The 27,046-nt window shown below is 36.3% G+C and overlaps 1 protein-coding gene across 11 annotated transcripts in view; it reads right to left on the bottom strand.

Moving 5' to 3' along the window:
• Window positions 1-219: 219 nt before the first annotated feature.
• Window positions 220-27,046, bottom strand: part of STXBP5 (syntaxin binding protein 5) — a 110,440-nt gene continuing 83,613 nt past the window's right edge. For 3 of the 11 annotated variants that reach the window (XM_061471495.1, XM_061471498.1, XM_061471487.1), the window contains exons 20-29: window positions 25,532-25,597; window positions 22,371-22,430; window positions 22,223-22,270; window positions 15,908-15,958; window positions 11,416-11,655; window positions 9,596-9,965; window positions 6,024-6,189; window positions 5,145-5,256; window positions 4,113-4,333; window positions 220-3,613 (exon numbers count right to left, since the gene is read on the bottom strand). In XM_061471495.1, the coding sequence (XP_061327479.1) occupies window positions 3,572-3,613; window positions 4,113-4,333; window positions 5,145-5,256; window positions 6,024-6,189; window positions 9,596-9,965; window positions 11,416-11,655; window positions 15,908-15,958; window positions 22,223-22,270; window positions 22,371-22,430; window positions 25,532-25,597 (1,376 nt within the window). In that variant the 3' untranslated portion in view covers window positions 220-3,571. The remainder of the gene's footprint in view (window positions 3,614-4,112; window positions 4,334-5,144; window positions 5,257-6,023; window positions 6,190-9,595; window positions 9,966-11,415; window positions 11,656-15,907; window positions 15,959-22,222; window positions 22,271-22,370; window positions 22,431-25,531; window positions 25,598-27,046) is intronic. The other 8 variants (XM_061471488.1, XM_061471489.1, XM_061471490.1 and 5 more) reach the window with 8 other exon arrangements.

Genomic DNA, 27,046 nt, shown 5'->3' with positions numbered 1-27,046 from the left:
TATTTAAAACTAAAAGTATATTCTTAAGCAGTATGTATAAATATAACAGATTTTATTGTAGTAACTAGTAACAAATGTGACAGTGTTGCAGTAATTTATAAACTGAATGCTGACACAGGATACGTGCCTTTCATTAGAGTCTGTATTGTATATACATATTTTGCTAAGAAAACACACATTCTAAATGATAGTCACATAATTAGCAAATGTGCCTGAAAGTAATCTGTTCTAAAGTCTTTACTGAACGTGTGTGTTTATATACAAATAATGAACCTGAACTGCACAAATGCAGAAACAAAATTAAGGACTAAAATACCATGATTGACTTAAAGTGCAGGAAAAATTCAAGTTTAAAAGTTCAGGTGAGATCAGTGCCATTAAGTAAGCAACAAAAAATAAAAAAGCCAACGATGGAAAAGAGAAAAGGCAAATGAAAGGAAAAAGAGGAAATTAACTTGCTTCCAAAAATCCTCCTTTGGATGTAGCTTTCCAGCATCACCTGCCACACAAGTACCACCTCAGGCAAAAATATTGGCATAAAGACAGACGAGGAACACAGCTATCTATTACTATATTTTATATCTGACTGTTTGCTGAAGAACGAATCACTGGAGATGCCTGTGGTGTAACACTTTCAGACATATTTGGAATACACACATATTTACGCAGACCAGCATTCAAAAGTTACAATTTGGCAGGACTAAGGTGAAAAAAAGCTTCTTTTGTTTACAGTTCCTAATGAGACACACTACATATAAACAGATAGGTAGCAGCAGTTTCTTACACTTCCATCATAAAAATAAAAAAGTAATAGCTCAGTTGTATTTTATAGTTTTCCAGACACCCTAAAAAAGTTTCACACAACTAAAATGCTAGCGAAAAAACCAGGGGAGCTTCCCCCCAAGGATTTCAATATACTTTGCTGTACAAAAGGTGCACCACCAATAGCGGAACAAGACGCAACAATGTGTGTACGATCATTTTCCTTCCACAGAGAAGGAAACAGGAACATTTTAGACAAAAATTGTACATAGCCCCTTTTATTGACCAAGAACCATTTGTGTATTCATCTCATGAGCAATCATTAGTTTTCAAATCCATAAGCATGCTCTGAACATATGCAACAGAAGAAAGATTCACCTATGATAAATTTTATAATACCAAAAAAGCCACTATGCTCTTCTTGTACTGGCAGATGGTCTCCCACTGCCACTTATTTTTTTTGCTTGCTGGTGGTTGTCAAATGTTTCTTGATGAGAAGTACGCCTTCCTTTCAAGCCAAGATCATCGTCCATTGAACCGATACCATGATCTGCTGAAGAGTACTTTTGCCATCCTCTCCCCCTGAGCCTGACCAGACTAATTTTCCAGGATCTGTTGCTCTGAAATATAGTTCACCTTCACCGTGTCAATTAATAATAAGTCATCTCAATTTACATATGTGACAGAACAAAGGGAATAAGTGTCAGCTAGGGTGTTTTATTTTTGGAAATGGTATGGATAGCTGTTTACCTAGTTTTCTCCTACCTGGATTTTTGACAAAATGGAATTGGTTTAAATATGCATTAATTAGACACAAAAAGAAAAAGCGTGTAAAGGCAAAAACTGCGTGGGAAGACAAGTCTAGTAACTGGAGTTAACATTGCCTCAGTAGGTAAGGGATAGAGCCATAAGGAAATCAGAATGCTGCTTGTTCAAATTGTCACATTCTCATTTGTTCTTTCAGCAGTGGACATGGTATGGCATGCCCTCGTACTAAGAACAGAATTCACTTGCCCTTTTAAATTAAGTGTTACTATACAAAGAATCAGAAGATTTAGTGTGTGCTACAAAGCCCAAACATATTTACCTTTCATTTGAAAAATTCATTAGGAACCATCAGTTACTTCAGTATTTTGCATGTGTTGAGTGTTTTGGAAGGTTGCCTTATCTATGCATCTGCAACATCACTTAACAATACAAATATAACCAAGGTTTTGCTTTGGGAATATTCAGAACATGTGCAAAAAAACCCACAAAGGATACGATACTTGGTGAAGCAAGCCCAAAAGAATAACTTCAAACAATGCAGATCTACCTGCTTCTAAGTACTCCCTTTTATAAAATAAAGTCAGTCAGTAACTATTACTGCTTTGAGGAAAAAAGTCTAAATAAACTTTTGAAATACAAACATTTATCTTAAGGAATTATCTCTTTTTAAAAGAGCTCTTGTCATTCACACTGTTACAGCTTTAGTGCAGCAGCCATTAACAAGTTAGCTCAGCAATATTGTTTACCTTGCCCAAACAGAACATTATTTCATGAATTCCTGAAGTTTTAGTTGACACTTACCATGGCCCACACTGAAAACACTGCTTCAGAGACTAAATCAAAACTTTAGCCGACTGCCTTTAGTGCTGGGTGGGGCCGAGATAGGTACTTGAAAATAGCTCTACTAGCAGGAATTTTCTAAACAATATACTGACAACTATCAGGATATTAGATGCTTGCCAATATTCATGCATCAGCACCTCCACAGAGTGTAAAACTTTGAAAACCTGAGTCCAAGATTATCGGATTTCATAGTAAAGGACTAAAGGGGCATCTAGAACTTGAGTTTTAAGCAAAACTATCGCAGCTATTTTAATTAATGGCTGTAAAGATACATTCTGTTAAACATTTATAAAAATTCACAGCATGAATGGAACCCACAGCCAATTCTAAATGTTATACAAACTGAACCAATAGCTATTTTTGGCAAAAGAATAATATTTAACTGAACAGAAATTGAAGTATTCTTACCACAATGAAGATGTTATCACATTTCACAGACATAACACAAATGAAAACTCCCAGCATGACACATTCCAGTCATATTATTCACTTGACTTTTTTTAATGCAAAAATTGTGTTTTCTCTTGTTTTCCACTTCACAGAATAGGATGTGAATACAAGAATACTAGATCAGGGGTCCAAGAAAAGACTATGCACAAGTCAACTATGTATACAATTTTCAACAAGACATCTTCCAAGTTTCCAGCTTTCCCGATGAAAGAAGTGACAGCAAACTCTTCCTCAGCAATAATGGTAAATATAGTGAGTCCTAGAGAGGGTAAGAGTAAGTCAGCTACTGTCCAGCAAGACAAACAACTTCATTCCAGCTCTTGGACCCCTGATTTATTGCCTCTCCTCACAGGAGCATATAACACTGGCAGCAATTACAATAGCACAAAAACTTTTGGCATACGAAATATTAACACAGGACTGACCCTGCATTGCCCCTGCCCATCTCACACTACATTTTAACTTTTACCCTCTTTTCCATACGTTCTGGTTACCTTCTCTGTTCCAACTCTCAGCTAATCACTCAAGAATAAGAAACACTCAAGTTTGCTTTTTGTGTGTGTTTCTTTTAAATATAAAGCTCCTCAGTTCACGCCATGACTGAGGTAAAACAGTGTGTTATTTGTGCTAGGAAACACAGTATCCAATGGTGAATACTCCTTGAAATTTCAATGGTCCTGCCAAAATTAATGAAAACCCAAGATTTTTCCATCAGGACAAAATTAAACAGATGAAATTGATGAGCTCATCAGAATTGGTACCACTTCTTGTCTTTGTACTTCAACATCATCTGAAAAAACAAAAAAACATTTCTAATTACTGTTTCTGTAACATACCAAGAAGCACAATGATACAAACAAATCATATGCTTACAAAGCAGTATGAGCAAAGGGATTTTAATAAAGTGTCTCAAAAGTGCAACAACTTTGGTGAACAGCAAGGATTTAGCATGATGAGTTTTCTAATGGTAGCATCACTGCTGATGATTTGGCCTCAAAATTAATTATATCTCAGTAATGGGAACTGAGATGCACTTTTGGAAGTCTACATATTACTCAGACAGAGGGTATGCTCTAGACCAATGAGCCACAAGGCAAAGCTGTTTTAATTAATACTCAATTATTAAGAGTAATGATTAATAGGTAAAACAGACCTAAGAGGTCCTTTATCCATGTTAGTTCATTCCCTTTACATACTTCTGACATGCCTTTGCATAAACTGGTTACTTGCAAAACATTTATTTGATAAAGAATCAGATTAATGTTCAGCATAACATGCAACAGACTCACCTCATGAGCGTGTTTAGAGAAAGAATCAGCACTGTAAAGCATAGCTGCAGTTTTTTCTTCCAGCTCTCCTAGTTTCTGTCCTCTTTCATCTAGTGCCAACCGGGCTCGTGCTAGTTCACCAACTACGCCAGATGCTGCTCCTTTGACACCTTCAATACCCCCAGGCCCTGGAATATGCTGGGCAAGACTCCTTGATGCCTTCCCAGCTGCTGATTCTCCAACTAGAGGCATTTACAAAGCAGCAAGAACACAATAGTGAGGTTTTCTACCATTTATACACAAACACTAATGTAACTAGTTTATAAGGAGGTGACATTTCTTTGTACGGACACTGAACACCTAATCATAGGTGTGACTACCAGCAGTACTCATTACTCAATATTACTAGACATTATTTAATAAAATTAAGATTTTCAAACATATTTCCAAGTTTTCCAGACAGGTTATAAAATAATAACCTTTCCACAGCTCGAGTGTGAAATTAAAACTCTTTCACCAGTGCTGACATCAGTCATCAACAGAACTGTGCTGGTGGTTTTTAGCAACATAGCTGAACTGAACTATCATACCGTTCTATCCTTCTGCTTGCTAAGGCATCTCTGCATAAGTCAAATGATGAAAAAGAATCTAGCAAATGCACTGAAGTTAAGATGGAGTTTTAATTTTCTCACTATCCAGCATAGTGCTCTCCAGGACCAGCCCCTTTCAGTTTAACAAGATTAAGAAATATCATGGTCAGTACTATGTATTCCATAAAGATGAATAAAAATAAGATCAGTTGTCCCACTTCTCGTTTTATAATCCACTCCTGAATAAATGAGGTAAAGGAGCCTGTGAAGAAACAGTACCAAGCATTTCTGATCTTTTGGTAAGGTGTACAACACAAAAGCTATGAAAAGGTATTTGTCATCCCTTTTGTTACTCTCCTCTCTGCAAATGTAGTGTTCTATTGTCACAGGTTAATACATTTCTCAAGGATCACTGGCTTCCTTAGGCAGAAATACCAAAAAATAATGAATACAAGAAACTTACAGAGTTCTTCTCTGTCGAGTGACTGTGCCCCACCTCCAAATAGGCCTTTAAAGAACCCCCTGTTTGGTGCTTCTGGTGTTTCTACAGGAGTGAAGAGCTCACCCAACATTTCCTTTACAATGAAGAGACACAACAAAGCATACATTATTCCACACAAATTAATGGAATATTCCTTAAGGAGCAAACTTTGTGGATTTGAATTTCAAAATTAACATGCTTTAATAGGCATCTGCCTTTGCAAGGTAACTTAGGAAATAAAAAATAAAAACACATTAAGAAATCTGTCCAAACTATCCATCTGATAGTTGCAGGTTTATAGCGCATGTGATTCTGTAGTGAAGAAACCGGTTCAAGTAAACCTGTATTTTGGGCAACACTCCTGATTTTGTTCTGTTCACATTATATCTACAAATAATCCTGTGTGGTACCACAGGAGACCTTACAGCCTGCATCTCTGCTGTTTCAGTATTCTATACTACTTCCAAGCTGGAGCATGGTGAGAATCTTTAATGTTAATATCCCTGAAATATAATAGCTTTCTTAAAGTACCCCAAGATAGCATTCTTCAGTTATGTCAGCATGCACGTCCACCAGCATCAATTGAACAAGGGAGTTTTTGTTAACTGTGCATGTTGAGCAAGGAAGTTTCCCACTGATCAGAAAGGAAATTTAAGAAACTGTTTGAAACACAAAAGGATGGATGAAACAGTAAATTTAAGAGTAGAAGTGATTCATCCTCAATCAGACTCTACATTGAGGGAAAAACAGAAAATCGAAACTCAAAAGCCAAAGCTTTACAACAAATTAATGTAAGCATTGTGAATCCAGAACTAAGAACCTCAGAGTATATCTAAGAAAACTGTTTTTTAAATTCATTACCTGAAGATTTTCACATGTTTCTTGACTGTAGGTGAGCCTCTGTATTTCAGTTGGTGATACAAGATAGAGTGCTTGTCCATTATTGGTGAAGCAGAATGTTCTGGCTATCCGCATATTGGTGAGTGGCAGGTAATATACATCCAACAATGGCCTTAAACTTGGCAAACTTAAGAAAAAGAATTAAAAAGTCCCATTAAATATAGCAGGATTGTCTACTATTAGACCAAATGGCTCATTTTTAACACCATAATACATTATTTTTCTCTTCACTATCGCCATAAGTGCCATACAAACAGGGTATCATTTAATGTGATTACAAAATATCTCAAAACATAAATGAGACTTTCCAAAGTAGCACCTCAAAAGTGAAATTTAAACAAGTGCATCACAGATGTGTTTAAAAGCATCACTTAAATGATATCCTCTGTGTGTATATCAGATTAATTTTAAAGCATTATTCAATAGTTAATAACAAAGTATTTTGATAAATATCTACCATAATTTTATAATTCAACATCCTGCCTTTCCTCTCAGGTGAAAAATTTATCTTTGACTAAAAATACCATTCTAAAAGATCTCTCTTCAAGAACACTTGGAAATACACAGTGCTGTGCTTTCAAAGGAAAACAGAATGAAGTATCTTCAAAAAATCTTACTATGTCCACATTTTTGTCTGACTGTATGTGTAAGATGAAGTCCTCGAAGCAAAGTTTGCTTACCTTGTATTTTCTGAATCTGTACATGTAACTGCAGTACTTACTGCATCGAGCTACTGAAGGACAGGCATAGCACACTCAGGCTTTAACAATGCTCTTGCTAACAAACATTCCTCTCAAAGTAATAATAAATGCAAGTAAGAAGTGACTAACTACCTGATGTCCTGAAAAATAGAACCCAAAATAAACCACTGTCTCAAAAACAGCAATTGTGAAATTTTTGTAAAACACAGAATAGTTAGGGTTGGAAAGGACCTCGAGATCATCTAGTTCCAACCCCCCTGCCATGGGCAGTTACACCTCACACTAAACCATGTGGGTTTGAACGAGGCACGGTCCAACCTGGCCTTCAACACCACCAGGGATGGAGCATTCACAACTTCCCTGGGCAACCCATTCCAGTGCCTCACCACCCTCACAGTAAAGAACTTCTTCCTTGTATCCAATCTAAACTTCCCTTGTTTAAGTTTGAACCCGTTATCCCTTGTCCTATCACTATAGTCCCTAATGAAGAGTCCCTCCCCAGCATTCCTATAGGCCCCCTTCAGATACTGGAAGGCTGCTAAGAGGTCTCCACGCAGCCTTCTCTTCTCCAGGCTGAACAGCCCCAACTTTCTCAGCCTGTCTTCATATGAGAGGTGCTCCAGTCCCCTGATCATCCTCGTGGCCCTCCTCTGGACTTGTTCCAACAGTTCCATGTCCATTTTATGTTGAGGACACCAGAACTGCACACAATACTCCAGGTGAGGTCTCACGAGAGCAGAATAGAGGGGCAGAATCACCTCCTTCAACTGGCTGGTCATGCCCTTTTGATGCAGCCCAGGATATGGCTGGCTTTCTGGGCTGTGAGTGCACACTGCAGCCGGCTCATGTTCATTTTCTCATCAACCAACACCCCCAAGTCCTTCTCCTCAGGGCTGCTCTGAATCTCTTCTCTGCCCAACCTGTAGCTGTGCCTGGGATTGCTCTGACCCAGGTGTAGGACCTTGCACTTGGCATGGTTAAACTTCATGATGTTGGCATCAGCCCACCTCACAAGCGTGTCGAGGTCCCTTTGGATGGCATTCCTTCCCTCCATGATTTACAAAAGATTAGTGCAAATGCGCCAACACTTACACACATACATTAAGCAGGTTTTGCTGCAGAAATCATCTCCATTAATATCATTAATTCTAGAAACTAAAAAAGGCAGTAAAGGGGCAAAGTGAAGTCAAAAGCAATGAAAAAGCGGACTGTAATTGCAACAGTGAGTGGTTTTGGTTGTTTTTTTTTATGTTACTGAGATTTCTAAATGTTAAACTTGCGTTTTACTGATTTTGAATTGCCTCTTAGCAGGGAACTTCAAGTATGACAAACAAAAGAAAGGAGAACTGGTAGCATGACTTTGGATGCAAATTCTACAGGTAAGAAATAAAAAGCAGTATTCTCTTATAAGCATGTCACCCAGGAACAACACTTCTGCCATGCATGTGTCAAAACTAAGAATATTCCCAAGAGTGAGTTAGTAACAGGGGAGTGCTTTGCTTCAGACTGATGGAAACATAGAACATCCTTACAGCTTCAACACAAAACACAAACCCAGATCAGATATGACAAGCATGATATCCATGATAGCATTTTCATAGTATCAACCAAATCTGTAACAGAATCTTAAGTCCCATCTAAACATGTATCAGTAGGCAAATATTGGGCATCTTGGATGTGATACAATCCTCTGCCAGCTTTACACAAGCAGAACATTAAGTCCTGTTCCTAACAACAATTAATTTTTATGAAATGGAGCTAATCCTTGGAAGTTCAACTTCCCTACAATGTACCTTAAAGATTATCTAGTTTCAACCCCCCTGCAATAGGCAGGGATACCCTCCACTAGACCAGGTTGCTCAAAGCCCCATCCAGCCTGGCCTTGAAGAATTCCAGGGATGGCAGCCACAGCTTCTCTGGGCAACTTGTTCTGATGTCTCACCACCCTCATAGTGAAGTTCTTCCTAATACCTAATCTAAATCTATCTCCTTGTCCCCCTGTCACAACATGCCCTTGTAAAAAGACCCTCTCTGGCTTTCCAACAGGCCCCCTTTAGGTACTGGAAGGCTGCTCTAAGGTTTCCCTGGAGCCTTCTCTTCTCCAGGCTTAACTGGCCAAACTCTTATCAGCCTGTCTTCATAGCAGAAATGCTCCAGCCCTCTGATCATGTTTGTAGCCCTCTGGACGCAATCCAACAGGTCCACATCCTCCTTATGCTGGGGGCCCCCGAGCTGAACACAGTGCTCCAGGTGGGGTCTCACAAAAGCAGAGTAGATGGGGAAAATCACCTCCCTTGACCTGTTGAACACTCTCGATGCAGCCCAGGATACGGTCGGCAATATATACTATTATACTACTGTATTACAATTCATCTTGCCTCTACAGCTTGAGTTTCAGGCATTTAAGACAGGAACAAGCTACACAACAAAATAGTAAGCTTGAGGCATGAGCGTGATGTAAACAGCTGCACAAAAATATGAGTTATGGTCAGGTACCAGCTGAAAGCCTAACTGAAGGCATTTTTTTTCCATCAGGGAATAAATTCACCTTTGAGACAAGCTTCTTCAACTCATGGACTTGTATCACACATTTAGATCTCTCTCTTGAATCAGGGTAGCTCCTAAACTTGTAAGCACTCTCATGTGTTAAAGGCATAACTAACAGGAATGCATACTCAAAATTATGCAGACTCAGGTGTTAGAGGTTTATCAAAACTGAGTGAATGTAGATTTATCTTTTTTTTAGATCACATCCTTATGGAAAAGGAAGCGTTTTATCTAGCAGAAAACTTTTTTTTTTAAATATTTAAGTTATTATCAAACTAGTCTTACCTAAAAGTCATAATATGTCCATTGGCACAGAAACATGCAAGGCAGATACTGTTACTCAATGATACTATGTCTCCACGAAGAACAAAAGAAGTCTCTGTTATGTTTTGTTTATAAATACAGTTCTGGGATGGCAGCGAGATAACTTTTGCTTGCTTTTCTGAACATATCACTGCATATTGGTTTTCACTGATTTCCTGAGAGGAAGAGGGGGACACTGAGACAGGTCGTCGCTTTTTCGATTTATCTTTTTCATCTTTATCTTCAGGAACATTGTGTTCTCTCCAGGGTTCATGTGCTGGTGGGACCAAAGATCCTGTTGTATCCAGAAAAGCCATTCTCAAGATTGCCCCTTTTAGCCTCAGGATGGTTCCTAGAAAAAAGAAATTGAGTGCATTTCTAAAACAGTTCTAAATTATCTTTCAGCTACAGAATATTTCTTTAGAAGCTAGCACAATGCAAAGAAACAAGAATGTAGGCTTGCCTCTGTAGCAAAATAACATACCAAAACCTTCAGACCAGTGAAGCACATTCAAGAACATGTAGGCATTCAAGAAAATGTTAAACCAGTTTTCAAGGGTTAAGTGCATGCATACTGCTCTGTTAACTTCAATGGAAATATACACATTTATTAAGAGTGCCAAGCTAGAATGCATATTTGTTTTCAAGTTCAGTGTCACAAATGCAACTCATTTCAATCTCTGAGGAGGACACAGGATGGTTGATATAAATGTCATTAGTCAAAGGTGAGACCCTCTTTTTTTCTTCAGTATAGACAGGTTCAGAAACAAGCAACACGCAGGATTTTTTTGCCCTGCAGCTTCTGCTTGAATCCATTTCTCTAGCGTAAAATGAAAAAGAAGTTTTCTCTCCTCACTGTTTAAATCACTGTCTCTGTAGACAAAATATTAAGCTAATAAGTTTCTTAGTTTACTTGTTCACATGCAAGTAAAAACCAAACATTTGCTAAGTGCACAAAAAAAAAAATCATACACATAGCAGCATCTTCTAATGCTTATGCTGCAGATCCAGAGATAAAAATTATTATCCAATCCGCAGCATTGCCTTTACTGTTTTAGGAAATCTGAATACTACTGCCAATACCATACTTGAGAAGCACAAATCACATATATAGTCTAGAGGCCACACTACTCCTAATCACTATGTCAATCATATAGCATTACCATTTGCATGTCCTGATCCATCTGCGAGAGCAAAGTGGAACACAGTAGTACATTCTGTATGAGACAGTTGTAGCAGGAAAGCTAACTCTATGCCTAACAGCATATTCAGCAAACCATTAATACAGACAGCAACTGATTCAGTTGCAATTATATCAGAAAAACAAGATACAAGACCTCCCACTGCAATCCAAAGGAATATTTAATCACTAATTAAAGCTAGTTGTTCAATACATAACCCTTAACTTGTATTCCCTTTTTATGATGCGGGAAAGCTCAAAGTCTCCTACCTCATGACTAAAAAAGTAATAGACTTAAGCACTTGAAATATTCATCTCTAATCCCATCTCTGTTTAACAATTACCAGGAACTATATTAAGGTCAGCAAACATACTTTTCTCAGCAAGTATACACTAAAGTGGTGTTTTATATTACATGATATCATATTTTCAACTTCACAACTTTAAAACACTGGTAATTAAGTAACCAATCTAAATTGTTAACCTCAGTAGCTATATTAATGGTGTATATAGTAATTCTTAATTAACCTATTATTAAGAAAAATAGTTTCCTTATAAAATTATGAGGAATGTCAACAAAACATTATCAAAGTATACTTTAGCCCATTTGCTTTGTACATACCACTAGGAGAAACAATTACTGGCTGAAGAAGTCTTTGCTCTCCTCCTGGGGGTAAGTTCAGTACAATGACAAGCACTGTACCCAGCGTGGTCCCAACCCACAGGCAAGGGGAAGGTGATGTATCATTCTTTCTTGTGAAAGTCTCACAGAAATGGAGAGCTGAAATTGCCTCACGTGACTCTTTATCAATGCTAGTTACACTAGAACTCCGGGATCGACTGAAAGAGTTGTCTTTGACATCTGAAAATAAATCATTATTAATTAAAAAGAATGGCAAAATGCAGGGTTTAAGAGAATTCAGAACCTTGTGGTTTTCGTTTTTTTTTTCTTTAGCATGAAGTATGTACTGACTACCTTTCTATAGTCAGTCCTGTATTCTTCCTATTTCCTTTAGGCCTCATTTTTAACACTGTATTCTGAATATCAAGTGCCCAGTCTTTTTTTTTGCAGAGGTTGCCATTAGGCAATTGTCTTGTTATGTGTGTTTCTGTCTTCTTGGGACAGAGAATAAAAACTAAACAGGACTCCTCCTTTATAAAAACTGAATTACAAACCTCTCTGCCAGTTAGTTCATTGATCAGATTAAGAAATACTGCCTTCCATGGAACATGGTTAGTAATCTTGAGGAGACACAACTGTTTTACTTTAAGAAGTGCAGCAATATCCAGACAGCAGGGTATCATGCAACCAATAATGACTCAAGATAATACTATCTCACTTTAGAAAACTGTATGGAGGTGGTCAGACAGGTTATTTTCACATATCCAAACTTTTAGGAAAAGAAACATCAAATGCTAACAAATGCCACCTGGCACTGGTATATAAAACTGAATACTGTACCTAGTGACAGAAATGGCATTAAAACCTTTCAGGTCATCCTGCTCACTGCTTAGCAAATAAGGTTCTTGTAAAAGAGAGTGAATTTTAACATTAACAAAGCTCAAGCCAGTACATATGTTGCTCCATTTAGTTGTATGCTCTCTCAATGTGAGGTGATGTTAACAAAACAGCATGTGTGAATTTATCTGTGCATTCATGAATTAATCCTTCAATTCCTTCACTCATCATTCCAAAATTTTAGCATAAGACAAACCTTACTGTAGAAGTTTGATGCAATATTTATCATGACTTTGAAAAACTAAGTTACTGTTTTGGATCTCTGCGCAGGTAAAAAATGCGACTGGTATCTTTAAAGCAGGATTAAAGGCTGAAGAACAACATCTACCCACATACTTTCTGGAAGCAGCACTATGCTAATTCCACTAGACTGTTTCCACTTTGAAGAAAGAACATCTAATACGCGTTTGAAGAGCATACAAACTAGATTTCAAATGACTAAATACAGACATCTACTCAGCAGAAACAATCTGTCTTCTCAGATTTGTCTCATTCAAAAATCGACAGAAAAATTATTGTCCTACTGAATTTTAGCTGTCAAATGTAAAAAATGGATTACTGAAAGAAGCTAGATCGATCACTCAGATGTTGACATTCTAGGTTTCCACATTAAAGGAAAAAATAAATCTAGAGTAAAACAATGAAAAACATAATTTGCTTTTATAATTCTTCGTATGACAACAACATCTTAAAATGTTTGTTTCTTCAAGCTTGAATATTTACTAATAAAGATTTTTCAGCTCTAACATGGATTAAGCAGCCTGAATATAAGCATACATTAACTGCAAAAGGCATAAAATTCAGTGTGCATTCATTGAGTTGCATCCAGTTGAGTATTTGAAGAGTATGTGTACGTATTCCAGAAGGATTGGAAAAATATCTGTAAAAATTAATTTTCCAGACAATATGGGCATTGTGGAGAGGGGACAACTCATCTGTATAACTGCTTTAGTGCATATTATTTATCCTGATATCAATAAAGAATCTATGTGGGTTTTTTAACAGGTTAGTTTCAGATGAAGACGAAGGAACAACAGTGTGATGACCCATTACACACCATTTCACTAGAAGGATGGGAAGATAAATAAACCAAAAAGATAGGACCTAGTGGTAAGGGTACCTTAATAACCTGGATTACAATATTGAAAAGCAATGGCATAATGCAGACTAGAGAATGATCAAGATAACTGCTGTTTTAAGAAGTAGAGGACAAATACATAAGCACATATTTAGATTTTTGTCTTGGATATTTAGGGAGAAAAAGGGATAGGTTAAACATCTAAAGACAGAAAAGTGATCTGAAAAAATGAGATCATGGACGAGTAGATTCAAGGAGCTATGAAAGAGAGAAAAAATGATAAGCATAATGAACTTTGGAGAAAGGCAGTTCAGTTGGCTCCTTGAGCCAGGAGATATGGCCACATGAGTGAAATAAAAAAAAAAAAACAAACCAAAACCCAACAACAGCAACAACAACAAAAAAACAACAAAAACCAAAAACCAAAACCAAACACAAACTAGCAAACAAGAAACCAAACCCACAAGCAAGCTGACAATCTTTGAAGAACACTATGCAAAAGCTTTCCCACTAGGAGAAAAGACAGAAGTAAAACAAATTAAAAGAAGAAAATGATAATTGCCTAAGGAATTTATTTACAGGTCTGAAAACCTGGAAGAATTTTTACACAGAAAAAAATGAGATATCTAAGTGCAGATATCCACACACATGAAAAGTCAAGTAAAACCCGTCAAAGGCTGCTACAATTTAGAAAGTACAAACTGTTTTGTATGATTCCGTGTGATGACAAAAAAACCACCAAAACACCTGAAACCCAAAAAAACAAATATCCTCAAACAACCAAAACTAACCCCAAAACATTATTTTGGTAGAAGGAACACCAAACATTAAATTATGAAGAAAATGCCAAAACTTTCAGGATTGGAAAATGCTCTTAGCATTCTCTTTTTTCCAGTCTTCAATAGGAAAAAAAGAACACTTCTAAGTACATACTACTGTCAAAGAACTGGGGGTAAAACAACAGTAAAATTAGAATGAATTGGGTAATATTTAAATACAAACACATTCCAGTTTGCAAAAAATCACCCTACACTGCAATCATCTCTAAACCATTAGTAAACATAGTGAGGAAGAATAAAAACATTGAAAAAACAAATATTTCTGCTCTTTTGTGCCAACAAGGCCACAGTTAAATCCCTCTAAGCAAGAGATTTAGGAGATGAGGAAAAATTCCAAGTCCTGAGATTAACAGAAGCCATCCTAGATTTAGACATCACAACCTGAGAAAGGACTGAATTTCGTGAGAAAAATCTGCAAAAATGAAGATTTGATGACAGCTTCCAACAGCATAAGACAGATAAAAAAAAAAAAAAATAGGGAGTACATGTTATCCCTGTTCATTGTGGAAAGGACATGGAAAAGTTAATGTGGAAGCAAGGAAGATTGATTAAGTAACAGGAAATCTGTCCGACTATAAAACACTGGAACTTTCTGTCTAGGTTTTTTCTAAAAACTTATTTATTGGAGGCTTATGAATGGATGAGAGGTTAAACTATCAGACATCTGGATCCTTGCCATAGCAATGGATTAAAGGATCTCCGAGGATTCCTTCCAACTTCACATTTCCCTGAGTGAAGCAAGCTGTAATGGTAAACTGCAAGTCAGGGTGGTCTAACTCAGTTTCAGGATATCCCAGCACCATGGACTCTTTCCTTGCTCATAGCAGTAGTTGTCAGATACAGAGTCCTGCAGCTGCCAGTCTGACTGGGGTCTATCTTCTGCCGGCGTTGTGGCAGCTATCCTGCTGCACGAGGGGGAACAAGCTATGGCAGGCAGAAAGCAACTTTCGCATTCAGGCTGCATGTACTGTCGTAGGTCTACAACTGTCCCTCATCAACTTGAGGGAACAAGACAGGGGAGGCTGGATCTGATCTTCAAGCTGGCAGTAAAAGTACTAAAAATAAAATCATAAATCTACTCATTTTTTACGCTGTTTTAGTTCTGCAGTATAATGAACTTTAGTACTACAGACTTTACAACTGAACTGCTTCTTATATAAAAAGTTACTGTGCTCTTTCAAGAAAGATTAAATTCTCAGAGAGGTCATCCATGCAAACAGCTCTATATTATTTTCATTTAGACAGAGCAGTCACAAGACAATTAACATCTGTAAAACTATGCACATCCGTTTATTGATTAGAACACAACATATCCTATTATTCTTAGATATTTATTTTTTCAATTAAAATGTATCAGATGGTTTTAAATAGGCAGCAATCTCCACTATCTGCTTAGTCATGCTTTTACTATCATAACACTACTGATAAAGTGAGTGACAGATGTCCCAAAATTATGACGAAAGTGCGATAAGCCATGTACAAGGACAGGAGGCTTACCTTATGATGACAGGAATAACTTTTTGTACCTGAGAGCCCCCATAAAGAGTGGAATTAAAATTTTAGTTCTACACTTCGGATAAATATAGCAAAGTCACAATTATACATGATTTAGGATACTAACGTACCCACATTCTGTAAAACAGTTTTAGTAAATATAAAATCAACTATGTAAACTTACCTAAATCAGGCTTTAACTCAGTTGGCAAACTTAGCTTCCTGGACATCTTTGCTGAAAAGTGAAGTATATCTTTTTTTTAAAAAAGAATAAACATGATTCTGCAGGCCTTTATTTGCTTCTTCCCCAATACTTAATGTATCATTGTTTATTACATTAATTGAAGTATTTAACAGGATTTCTACTAAAGCAGGGCCTCACTTCCACAAGGGAGGGGTGCAAAGTAAAACCTGGAAGATACCAAAATCCCCAAATACAGCATTTTATGACTTTTGCCAAGCTTCATTTTTCCTCAGGCTTTAAGCGGAACTTGCTGGATCAGACGAATTTTGCTTTGGCTCAACCTCAAGTTTTATCTCTTCAGGTGTGAGGACAGAATACAGACTCTTGGCTATTGCAAGAACATGCACTTAAATTTGCATAAAGTTAACATTCCATCCCCTTTTCTCCTGTACTACTTCCTGATCAAACTTGAGATACTGAAAATAGAGAAAAGATGAACTTTTAATTATGCTAAAACATTAATGAACATGTGTAAAAAGTTAGTAATCTGAGATGCAACCTGCAACCTTAGAAGAATGAATATGTTATAAAGAATAATTATGAAGTCAGCAGCATACAAACACTTGCAACACTGTAAACAAAAATAGTAAAATTTTGATAATATTGCTGAAGCAAAATAATAGAACTTGAACTCATCCCTTCCTTGGAAAATTTAAAATGCAATAAATGCTGCTAAAATAAAAGTAACCAGTAAACTAGTAGCCATATAGCCATCTTCCATCCTTTTTTTCAACAATTACCAGAGAAGGAATAATTTTGATGTAACTTTACTACACCAGGGATAGACTGAATTTATTCCCAGCCATAGGCTTGAAGTCTGATACAGCAACTAATTCTTCACTATCTTGTAAAGGTAACTCTTTTCTACCTAAAGTAGATGTTGACAATAGCTTCATAATTCTAGGAGCACCTTGTAATGGATACCAATCACAAGGCAGCCTGAATCTTGCTGTTCCTCTCTGCTAAAAATGAAGTTTACTCATTCTAATTATCCTTTTAACAGAAATAATTCAATTTTCTATATATCCTGAAGAACAGCATGTGATGTAAAGTTACTTCTGCTCCTTCAAAAAGTTAAACACTTCATTGCATCATCAATTATGCTTATCAATATTGCAAATCCTAGTTATCTGAATAGTTGAACAGTTTTATTCCTGTCATACATCATAAAAATTTGAGATTAAGACTCCAGAAATAATCTTCTTATTTCCTTTATGTGTCAATGTTACAAAGTATATTCTATTTAAATTAAATTGAAATTACTTACTCTCAGAGTGAAATGCTAGTCACTTAAACTTACTTTAGTGCAGGCTGAAATTGAAAAGGCCAGCCTGACTACATGTTTTCTATCCTCAACCTTGCATAGGCACTGGCATCTGAGGCCAAAACTCATCTTTGTAAGGTTTCTGCCAAGGATTATCTGCAATAAGAACAACTTCCGTTTCAGATCAGAGCTCAGGTATACAAACAGAAAACTGTGGTAGAAAACAGCACTAGTGACCAGAAGCCCATGTTTCTGCTGTCAGCTTGAACTTGTATCAGCTTGAAAAGAGATCATGAAACCTCATCTGAAATTGTGAATTACAAATTCCCCATAAGACTTGTTTTCTGTCTTACAGGTATAAACTACAAAAGCTAAGATATTGAACAAAAGCTCAATTATATACACAAAAAGTAATGCGAGTTATTTTTACTTTTCACATACTTCACCATATGTGAACACCAGCAATAATTAACCTCCTTAGCCATCCTGAAGACCAGAATGGTCACTTTTAGCTTCTCAAATAGAAAAACTTAAACACGGAAGTTTAAAACCTTGGAGAAAAAAAGGCAAAAAACCAAACCAAACCAAAAATCCAGCCAAAAAATCCCTAGGTAATATAGCAGATGACAGCAAGTACAGGCCAGTGGGTTGGATTCTAAGAGTCAACTACAAGTTTTAGTTTTTTATTCTTTCACTAGGCCAGCTGTGTGAACTTACTGAAAAGGCAAAACAAATTTGTCAGACATCATTTTCTACGAACACTGAACTATGCCTCATTAATAGGACGACAGGGCTCATGAACTGTTAAAAAGGATGTCATCGCTAGAAATTGTGAATTAATGTGATATGCAAAAAAAAAAAAAAACCCACACCACATTTCAAAGCATACATTAATGTGTCAAACCCTTCAGTAGTTCAAATGTAAATAGGAAACAAGAACCAATTTAAATAGCAGCAGTGCCATCTTGTGTTTAAAGAAAAAAGTGACTAAAGATGCCTTAAGAAAATGGGAGTACTTCAACAGCTAAGCCATTTTTACTTCATATAAAATCCCAAACTATACTTGTATTCATATCTGGCTTATGGTTTACGATAGTTTTGGAAAAAACTATGCCTCAGATGAAAGACAGCAACATGCTAGACAACTTATACAACACAGAAAATGAGAGAAATGAAAGATAGGATGAAGAACTACAAAGAGCACTCATGATTTTTTGCATTATTTTTACCGCAGACGTACAACAAGGTAAGGTTGATGGTGACTACTCCTGCTGGATGTGGCTGACCTCAAGTAGTAGCTGACAGAGTTTAATATGTATCAAGGTGGTATCGGTTGCTGCAGCATTTACAGCCAACACTCTCTGCAGATGGTGTGAGACAAGGAGACAGAGACTTGAAAGCCGTTTCACTCCTCCTGGCACACTGCTGCTCAAAGCAACAGTGACTATTTTGCCTGAGTTTAGGCCTACATTTAATAGTCCTCTAAATCAGAAAACCTAGAGTCATACACACGTAGACACATATTCTTTCTGTTGCCAATATATATAATTTAAGAAGTATCAGGAAAAAGCATGATATTGGAGAACTGTCCAAAAATGACATTCAGCATTCTTGGAAATTTCTCATAGGTAAGGCCTGAGGGGGCAGGTGTTAAAATACGAAAAGTTACCTTGGCATAGTGTGTTATATTGCAGGTGCAGCCAATTCAATGAAGAAAATCTGAAGGCTGCGAAAAAACTAACAATAGGAAGCTGTGGCTTAAAAGTAATAGTTATGTATACTGGCAGTGGGTTTTCCTGAGCCAATGCTCTACAACATATAGCACATCAGTTTGAAAGCTGTAAAGTGATTTATCAACTATTCCTTAAGGAAACACTCTAAAACCTTTAAAAAAAACCAAACCACCTTTAAAAAGCTTTTAAAATTATAAAGGAGACAAGAGTCTTGGTGTTTTGACAGATAAGAGTACAGTTTACATAAAGCCTATTTAATTTCACATTTCATGAGAAATAACTTAGCACCTTAGAATTTGTTAGGCATAGCAGTTCCCAACTTACTCCGTATTTGACAACTACACAGAAGTGAAAGACTTAACATTACCAATTAACAAGACACTTAGAATTGACTATTGTACTGGTGAAAGTACAACAGATTATCAATGCTGAAATCTAAATATAAGAGTAATAAAACCAATTTATATGAGAATGTAAGGAGAGATGTACTGAGATACCCCAAATTAGATCAAAGTATTAAAACCACAATGACTAGCACTGCTTGAAAAAAAATTAAGTGTACACTTAGAATGTAACAAATGCAAGAAATCTGATGTCAATAGTAACGGCAGCAACTACAGAAGTTTGCATTAAAGCTACTCTGCTTATATCTACCTACCAATATCATTTGCATTTGTTTCTGAATTTGCAAACTTCAGAAAATAAATAAAAACAATTTTACTGAAAGGTATTTCAGCTGTACCCTACTGGAACAGTTAATGAAGGTCTTAAGAGTCTACAACATTTTGCATACATCTTTACTAAAGGTTCTTCCAGAAATGGATGTTACAATACCTTGTAACATCTGACTTGATTCATAGCCATCTAATCACAAAAAAACCCAACAAAAAAAACAAAACAGAAGACCAACTGATCTTAGCAGCATATAAGGCAGAGCTGAAACATTGATACATGAAGCATTTACATTTTGTTTTAATTAATGCTATTGCTGCAGTGTTGGTTGGTTCTTTAACAAAGAAAGAATCTTTGATACTATCAATAGTGCTAGAAATCTGCAGAAATTAAGATGTCTCAAGTACAGATAAGTTTCAATAAAATGATTAAATGACTATGGCTTCATATTTCTAAATGCATGTGTATTATGTTGCCACCTTAGAGCCCTATCACTGCAGTAACATTACTTTGCACCCAGTAAGCAGTACTCCCTTATTCAAGATCTCGTGTGACAAAAGATAGGACTGATATTAACAGCAACTGAAATTATCAACATAAATAATTCTTGTTCTGTTTCACAATCCTGACAGGTTATATTTCACATACTAACAACAGAAAAACTTGAACTGATTGCACCATGTGTCAGTGCAAAAAGCTACAGCCATACTATATATATATGAAATTCTTCCATGTGAACACAACTGATGGTCAACAGTTTAAGTTCATACAACATGGTGATGGTAATGACAGTGACACATTTTACAAAACTCATTGTCCATTCACATTTAGTTGACAATTCGGTTTAAAACAACAAAATGCAAACCCATGCAACTATTGACACCAAAAAAGAGGTATTTTGCTTATGTGAAAGAACTCACAATGCAGGTTCAGAAAGAGCCATGCAGGATAAACATGCCAGATAAGGTAGAAAACATCGCAGCGAAAGAAAACCAAAATAAAATAAAACAGTTCACAGCATCAAACCACTCAACACTAACAAAATGCAGATGAAATAATTGAATTTTTTTTTAACTTCCAATAACTGTGTTACACAAATTACAGCATGGGACGACTGGGAGTAATTTCTGAATTACACATCAAATGCATTGCCTCAATTAACTCTGCGTTTAACTTACACTCCAAAGAATGTATTCCTTGCAAATAAATGTTTTGCTTTTTTAGCTGTGAAAAACATTCATAATAATTTTTTTGAAAGGCTTCAAGCTGAAACAGATGTCAATAGCTCTATAGAATTGTCATTAGCATGTTTTATTAACACTGTAAAACATTATTCTGAAAAAAAGTGGAAAAAATAATGAAGTCACACTTAAACATACAGTGTTTCCTGCCCAAGACAAGCTGTCTAAAGGTCAGAAGAGACTTCTTTGGGACAAAAAGGAAATATTGCCTCAATAAGCATTTATCTAACATGAAAAAGATTAAATATTGTTTCCCCCCCCCCCCCCCATTAGAGAACTGAACATAAGTTCCTAGTTAGCCTGAATTTCCTTTAGAGAACATATTAATCCATACTCATGTAAATGATACTCAAGTTGTGTCTTTTTTCAATTACAGATAAATTGCTACAATATATTAGTGACAGTCATTTGCTTTCTTAAATTATATTCAGGTTTCCACTTCCTCAGAACGCATATTCCCTCACATTTCTGTTATCACTGCAGGGAGGGCTCAACACAGTAGTGACCAAAAGGCATAAATAGTAGTTTAGCAAACAATTTTACTGTATCAAGTAGCTTCAATCTTTTTATGTGACAGAAATAAAATTTAATCCTCCTACAGTGATAGACCAATGCAATAAATGAAAGCAAAATGACCCATTAACACAGTGATTATAAAATTAAAATAACCATATCCCAGTTAAGGCAGAATAGTCCCTTTCCCAAAATTAAATCGTACAGCCTCTCACCTTCATTTATTTAATGACCCAGGTGTCAGAAGCAGAGTTAATTTTCATTCCAATCATAAAAGGGTTCAATCTACCTGCATACAACATATTCCAAGAGAATTTTGTTGCCAAATTTTTAAGACACAAGTCTGGAGCTGGTAGGGCATTGTGTCACTATTGGATGCATTAAAGTAAGCACAGTTCCAGAACAGTAACAGGGTGTATCTAATAAATATGATCAAGTCATCTTCCACATGAGTAAATAAAAACATGATACTATGTCCTAAGTCACATGGAAATCCAACCATATGGCTATGAATGTAACATATCAGAAATTAAAATCAGTCACATCTTCTCAGAGTGTACCTTTGCAAAAGCAGTGGAATGATGTTGCGACTTGCATAGACTGAACTCTTAGTATGGATTAGAATATTACCCAACCAGAAAACAGAAAGTGCAGTTGTAAAAATCAGAGAACTTAAACCACCAATATCCTCGATTTAAAAAATTCCTGTGCCCAATGTATTTAGAGCAGAAGCAACCCACAGAATTACCAATTAGCATTAAGAATGAGAAATTAATAATTTGATGCTTTGAAATTTTATTTTGGGCTTGGGGTTTGTTTTTTTAATTCCTACCTATGTCATTGGCTACCATCTTGGAAAAATTTCTGCTTTTGGTCTTCACTGTAAAGAACATTTTAATAAAAAAAAAAAATCAATTTAAGTGTATCAATGGATGAACTGAAGAAAAAAAAAAAGACTACAGAAAAGAAAAATACTGTACCCTTTTCTATAAAATTATTCATTTTTTCATCATCATCAGAATTGTTTGGTGAACCAGAACCTATGAGTGAAGACAGAATGAAATGGATATACAAACATATATTTTTGACACAAAACAAATGTATTAATACAAGCTTTGAGTTTAAGGAAGATACAAAGATGTATTAAAATATCAAATACTGATACAGGTATTCTCTGCAGCTGTACTAGATACTGGAAGGTCCAACTTCTTTTGGTATGACAGGAATTCTATCATATTGAGAACAAATTATAATGCAAGGTACAATGTTGCACAGTGCAGCGAGTTTATTGCTAGATATTTACCTCATTGAATAAAATGTTTATATTGAATAACTAGATTGTTGCCTTAACCATTAATCTAGATTAACCTAAATTATGATTCACAGAACACTGCTGTAACAAACAAGGGTTTTTTCATTTTTTAATTTTTATTTTTTTCCCCTCTTCAATGCAATAAGGTTCTGTTGGGCCACTGTTCAACTATTCAGCATACAATGTAGAGCCAATGCTGCCACACGGGATTTTTCTGAATCCCTGATACTGAAAAAACAGTTGTTGCTACAGGCCACAGCTTGAGGCTTAACACTGTCACAAAATTAAAACATAATTCAACTAAAAAAGGCCAAATCTCACTGAATTTTTGTATTCTGGAAGTGTAACATAAGAACAGAATGAAAACTTTTTGGCACCCGTTAAGACAAACATGACAGTTTACAATTCTATACAATTTTACTATCTCTCTTGCATTTTCATAATTCTGTGTTATTAGCACTGTAGGATACTCTCTTAACTTGCATATGCAGGTTGTCCCTTTCACAGTCCTCTCAACTGTATAACCACCCACTGGAGGATGTCCCAGGGAAGTTAGCTTCCAATTCTCTTCACATGGGCACAGAAAGGTGGAATATTTAGCTCACTTGAGCAAATGCAGACTTCAGACCAAAAAGTGGCTGGTCTGTTTTACAGATGATACTACAACAGTCAAAATCAATAAGGTACTCAATTGACAATCCTACCCTGCAATATTAGAGCAAGTATAACAAGCAAACTTTTTGTGCTAGTGTAGTTCCCTCTTAACCAGAATGCATCTAGACTGGAAAATATTCATTTAAATCTGGACTCTGTCCTGCATTTCATGCTTACCACATACTATGCAGCCAATTTCTCCAAAATGTCCCCTCTCACCTCTCCAAAAACTGAATGCCATTTTCAAGCTTCTTTACAGTCTTGCGCTCTTGCCCAGAAAAGATATAAAACTTAAAGCAAACCTAAGGAATTGCAGCTCTTCTCTCTTCATAAGCACCACCAAACAATTTCTATATCAGGGAGGTGACCCCTGCAGGAGGTAAGGTATAGACCAGCCTCATGGTCTCAATATTCTGTTTTACAGTGGCTATCCTCCTCCACCTTTTGTCCATTCATTATTTTTTGGTACTTTAGACTTACTTCTCTTCAGTACTGTGTGCATAACCAAGACATTAAGGTAAACAGAGAGGGAGAAGAGGTAAATTATTAAATTTAGTATTTTTCCATATACACCCTGACTTTCACTTTTGGGCTTGCTTTCACTGTAATGTGAAAATTCTGAATTGAATTTAACTCCAATTCCAAATTATGAAAGAAACTAACTCAAAAAAAATAGTACTTTTAAGTTTTAGTGGTAACAGAAGTGGCTTGGGCTGACATTTGAGTGATGCTGGAGAAGGGGAATAAAGGATATAGATTAAGGGTTACAACACATTAGCTGTTCATTATACACATTTTATTGCAGTATATCAGAAATCTGAAGTGATTCTGAGCAGCCCAGCTGAGAAGGACTTGGGAGTGTTGGTCAGTGGGAAACTGAACGTAAGCCAGCAGTGTGCGCTTGCAGCTCAGAAAGGCAACTGTATTCCTGGGCTGCATCAAAAGGAGAATGACCAGCAGGTCGAAGGAGGTGATCCTGCCCTTCTACTCTGCTCTTATGAGACCCCAGTTGGAGTACTGTGTACAATTCTGGTGTCCTCAACATAAGAAGGACAAGTCCAGAGGAGGGCCACTAGGATGATCAGGGGGCTGGAGAATCTCCCATATGAAGAGAGGCTGAAAAAGTTGGTTTTATTCAGCCTGGAGAAGAGAAGGCTGCGTGGAGACCTTATAGCAGCCTTCCAGTATCTGAAAGGGGCCTACAGAGATGATGGAGAGGGACTCCACATCAGAGACTGTAGCAATAACACAACAGGTAATGGGCTTAAACTTATACAGAGGAAGTTCAGTTAAGATATAAGGAAGAAATTCTTTACTGTGAGGGTGGTAAGGCACTGGCTACAGTAGGAAAGGAATCTACCTTTAGAATCCTATACTGATTACCTTTTTGCACTATATCGCAAGAGTGCACATATCATTTTAGGTACTTGAGTAAACCTGCAGTTTTATCCTCTACTCAACCTTGAGTACAGGTTTGAACGAAACATATAAAGTTACATATTACTTCAAAAGGTTACTCATATTAATAGTGAAGACAAGCTACAAATTTTTAGCTACTACATGAAATACTCATCTCAAATACTATATACTGACATGCACTATTAAGTATTTACATGGCTACAACTTCAACTAGCCAGTATTAAACACTAAATAATATTACATATTGCTGAAGCTTTTGTTTAAAGTATTCATGTACAGCAGTAGCTACTAAATAAAATAAGATAGGGGGAGTGCTAAGTAGGATACCAGTGTCCGAAGGTCTCAGATTCCAAAGAAATATAGTAATTTACACTTATGAGGAAACTGAAGTGAATTAGCTCATTTGACAGAAATAATCTTTACTACTTCTGAGGACAAAGAAACACAATCACATCAACTATTACAGGAATTTGTGCATCTCTATCAGTGTTCCAGAATTCCATTGTGCAGTATATTCCCTGAAGCATAAATATTTCATATTATATTTCTCTTCACTTATCTTTATGACATATTCCTATTGCATCTCTTAAATCAGCCTTGTTTTAAAAATGCAGTTGTACAACAGAAGATTTATCACAGCTCAGTTTGTGAGATGACAACAGGTTTTACATAATTACTTAACTACTAAGTGTTGACTTAAAGTATGCTATCTTCTGGACAAATAAGAAGCTGAATATCAGAGAAAGTTATGATTACCTGAAGTGGGTGACTTGCAGCGGTCTTCTGGCACTGTTGTACCTTCATTAATATCGCAAAGACCTGCTGGAACACAAAAACAGTGTGTAATAATACAGCTGCTACTTTATCCTTCCTTCCACTGCAGTTAGAAACTTCATTTCTTAATAGATACAAACCAGCCAGTTGTGATAGAATTTGTGACATATTGCTTGTTTTGTTATTATATGGACATTACTCACAGTAACTGTAGAGTCAATTCTTTCTACTGAAGTTTTCTTTACAAAATAAATTTCCTTATGAACTTTGAGTGAAAACCACCATACTTTCAGCAAGACAGATTTATCAGAACACTTACTTAAAAGCTATAGGTATATATTAAGTACAACTTGTTTTAAAAAACACCCTAGGGTTATATTAAAAGTGTAATTACAAAAGAAGCCAGATGAAAGAGGATCTTGACGCTTACAATCATGTGTGCAGTACGTGTGAAACTACAGTGCCTTTTTGCAGTTCTTTTCCCACTATAAAGTGATATGCTTTGCATTTGCTGTTGTTACATTCTGTCCTCCAGCAAAACTCCTTACTGGTGTCACCTACGTAATTTAGGTTCTAGAATGTTTATTAAAGTGCTCTTCCTTGTACAGAGGAACTGTGTTAAATTCTTACACCAACAAATCTGATAATTTGAGTAACTGCAATGTGTTAGTATCTAAAAACTCATTCCTTTCATTCCAGTGAAGGAAGTAAAGCACAGGAGTCCACAATCAGATGCTAAAGATAGAAGTTGCCTCATAAAGGTCCTAAATATTTTTCTATAGCACTGACTAGAAATACACAAGAAATTTTTCTAGTATTCTTTTTGACAATAAAATGCTGCCAAGAGTGCCCAAAATTAAGAAATCTACAGCTTAAACCATGACAGCTAGTAACATGTATTTAGGTTTATATAACAGTTTTCCTTCAGCACGTAATACTTAACAGTAATAGTTAAGAAATATTTGTTAAAATGAAAAGCTTTGCGTGCATACAAATATTTCAAATGGTCAAAAAGCTTGAAAGGTGTAATGGTAACGACTAAGGCAACAAGGGCTTGTACATGCAAATGCTGTCTATGCAGCTGTTCACTACACATTCACTAGTATATCTGTACATATATGTTAACAGATGACAAAAAACATGGGAACAGCACTACTCTTCCAGCAAAGCTTGAAGATTTCCAAATACTATTATCAAAGTTGTCAATTAAAGGGAAAAAAGTTCTCCTGGAATACGCTACCAATGTGTAACACATTAAAAGTAGGTTGCATTCACATACAGTTTCTTTTATGCAAAGTAGTCTAAGATTTCTAAATGCACAAGCAGCTTGAACCTCAAAACTCAAGGATTGATGTGAAATTGTCAAGTGACCTTAAGACTTGGTTAAGCCTACACTTAACAACATTGCAGGAGGTGATTTCAATTCTAATGTGTATAGTGAAATCCCAGATGAAAGCTGTACCTTTCCACTACACTGGAGAAATAAATACATTGCTT

The sequence above is a fragment of the Pezoporus flaviventris genome, unplaced genomic scaffold (assembly GCF_033815535.1).
Source record: "Pezoporus flaviventris isolate CSIRO_AGI_PZ_B2104156 unplaced genomic scaffold, CSIRO_AGI_Pfla_v1 ptg000066l, whole genome shotgun sequence".
Lineage (NCBI taxonomy): Eukaryota > Metazoa > Chordata > Aves > Psittaciformes > Psittacidae > Pezoporus > Pezoporus flaviventris.
The sequence above is the reverse complement of the archived record's forward strand: the minus strand, read 5'-3'. Positions and strand labels throughout refer to the sequence as shown.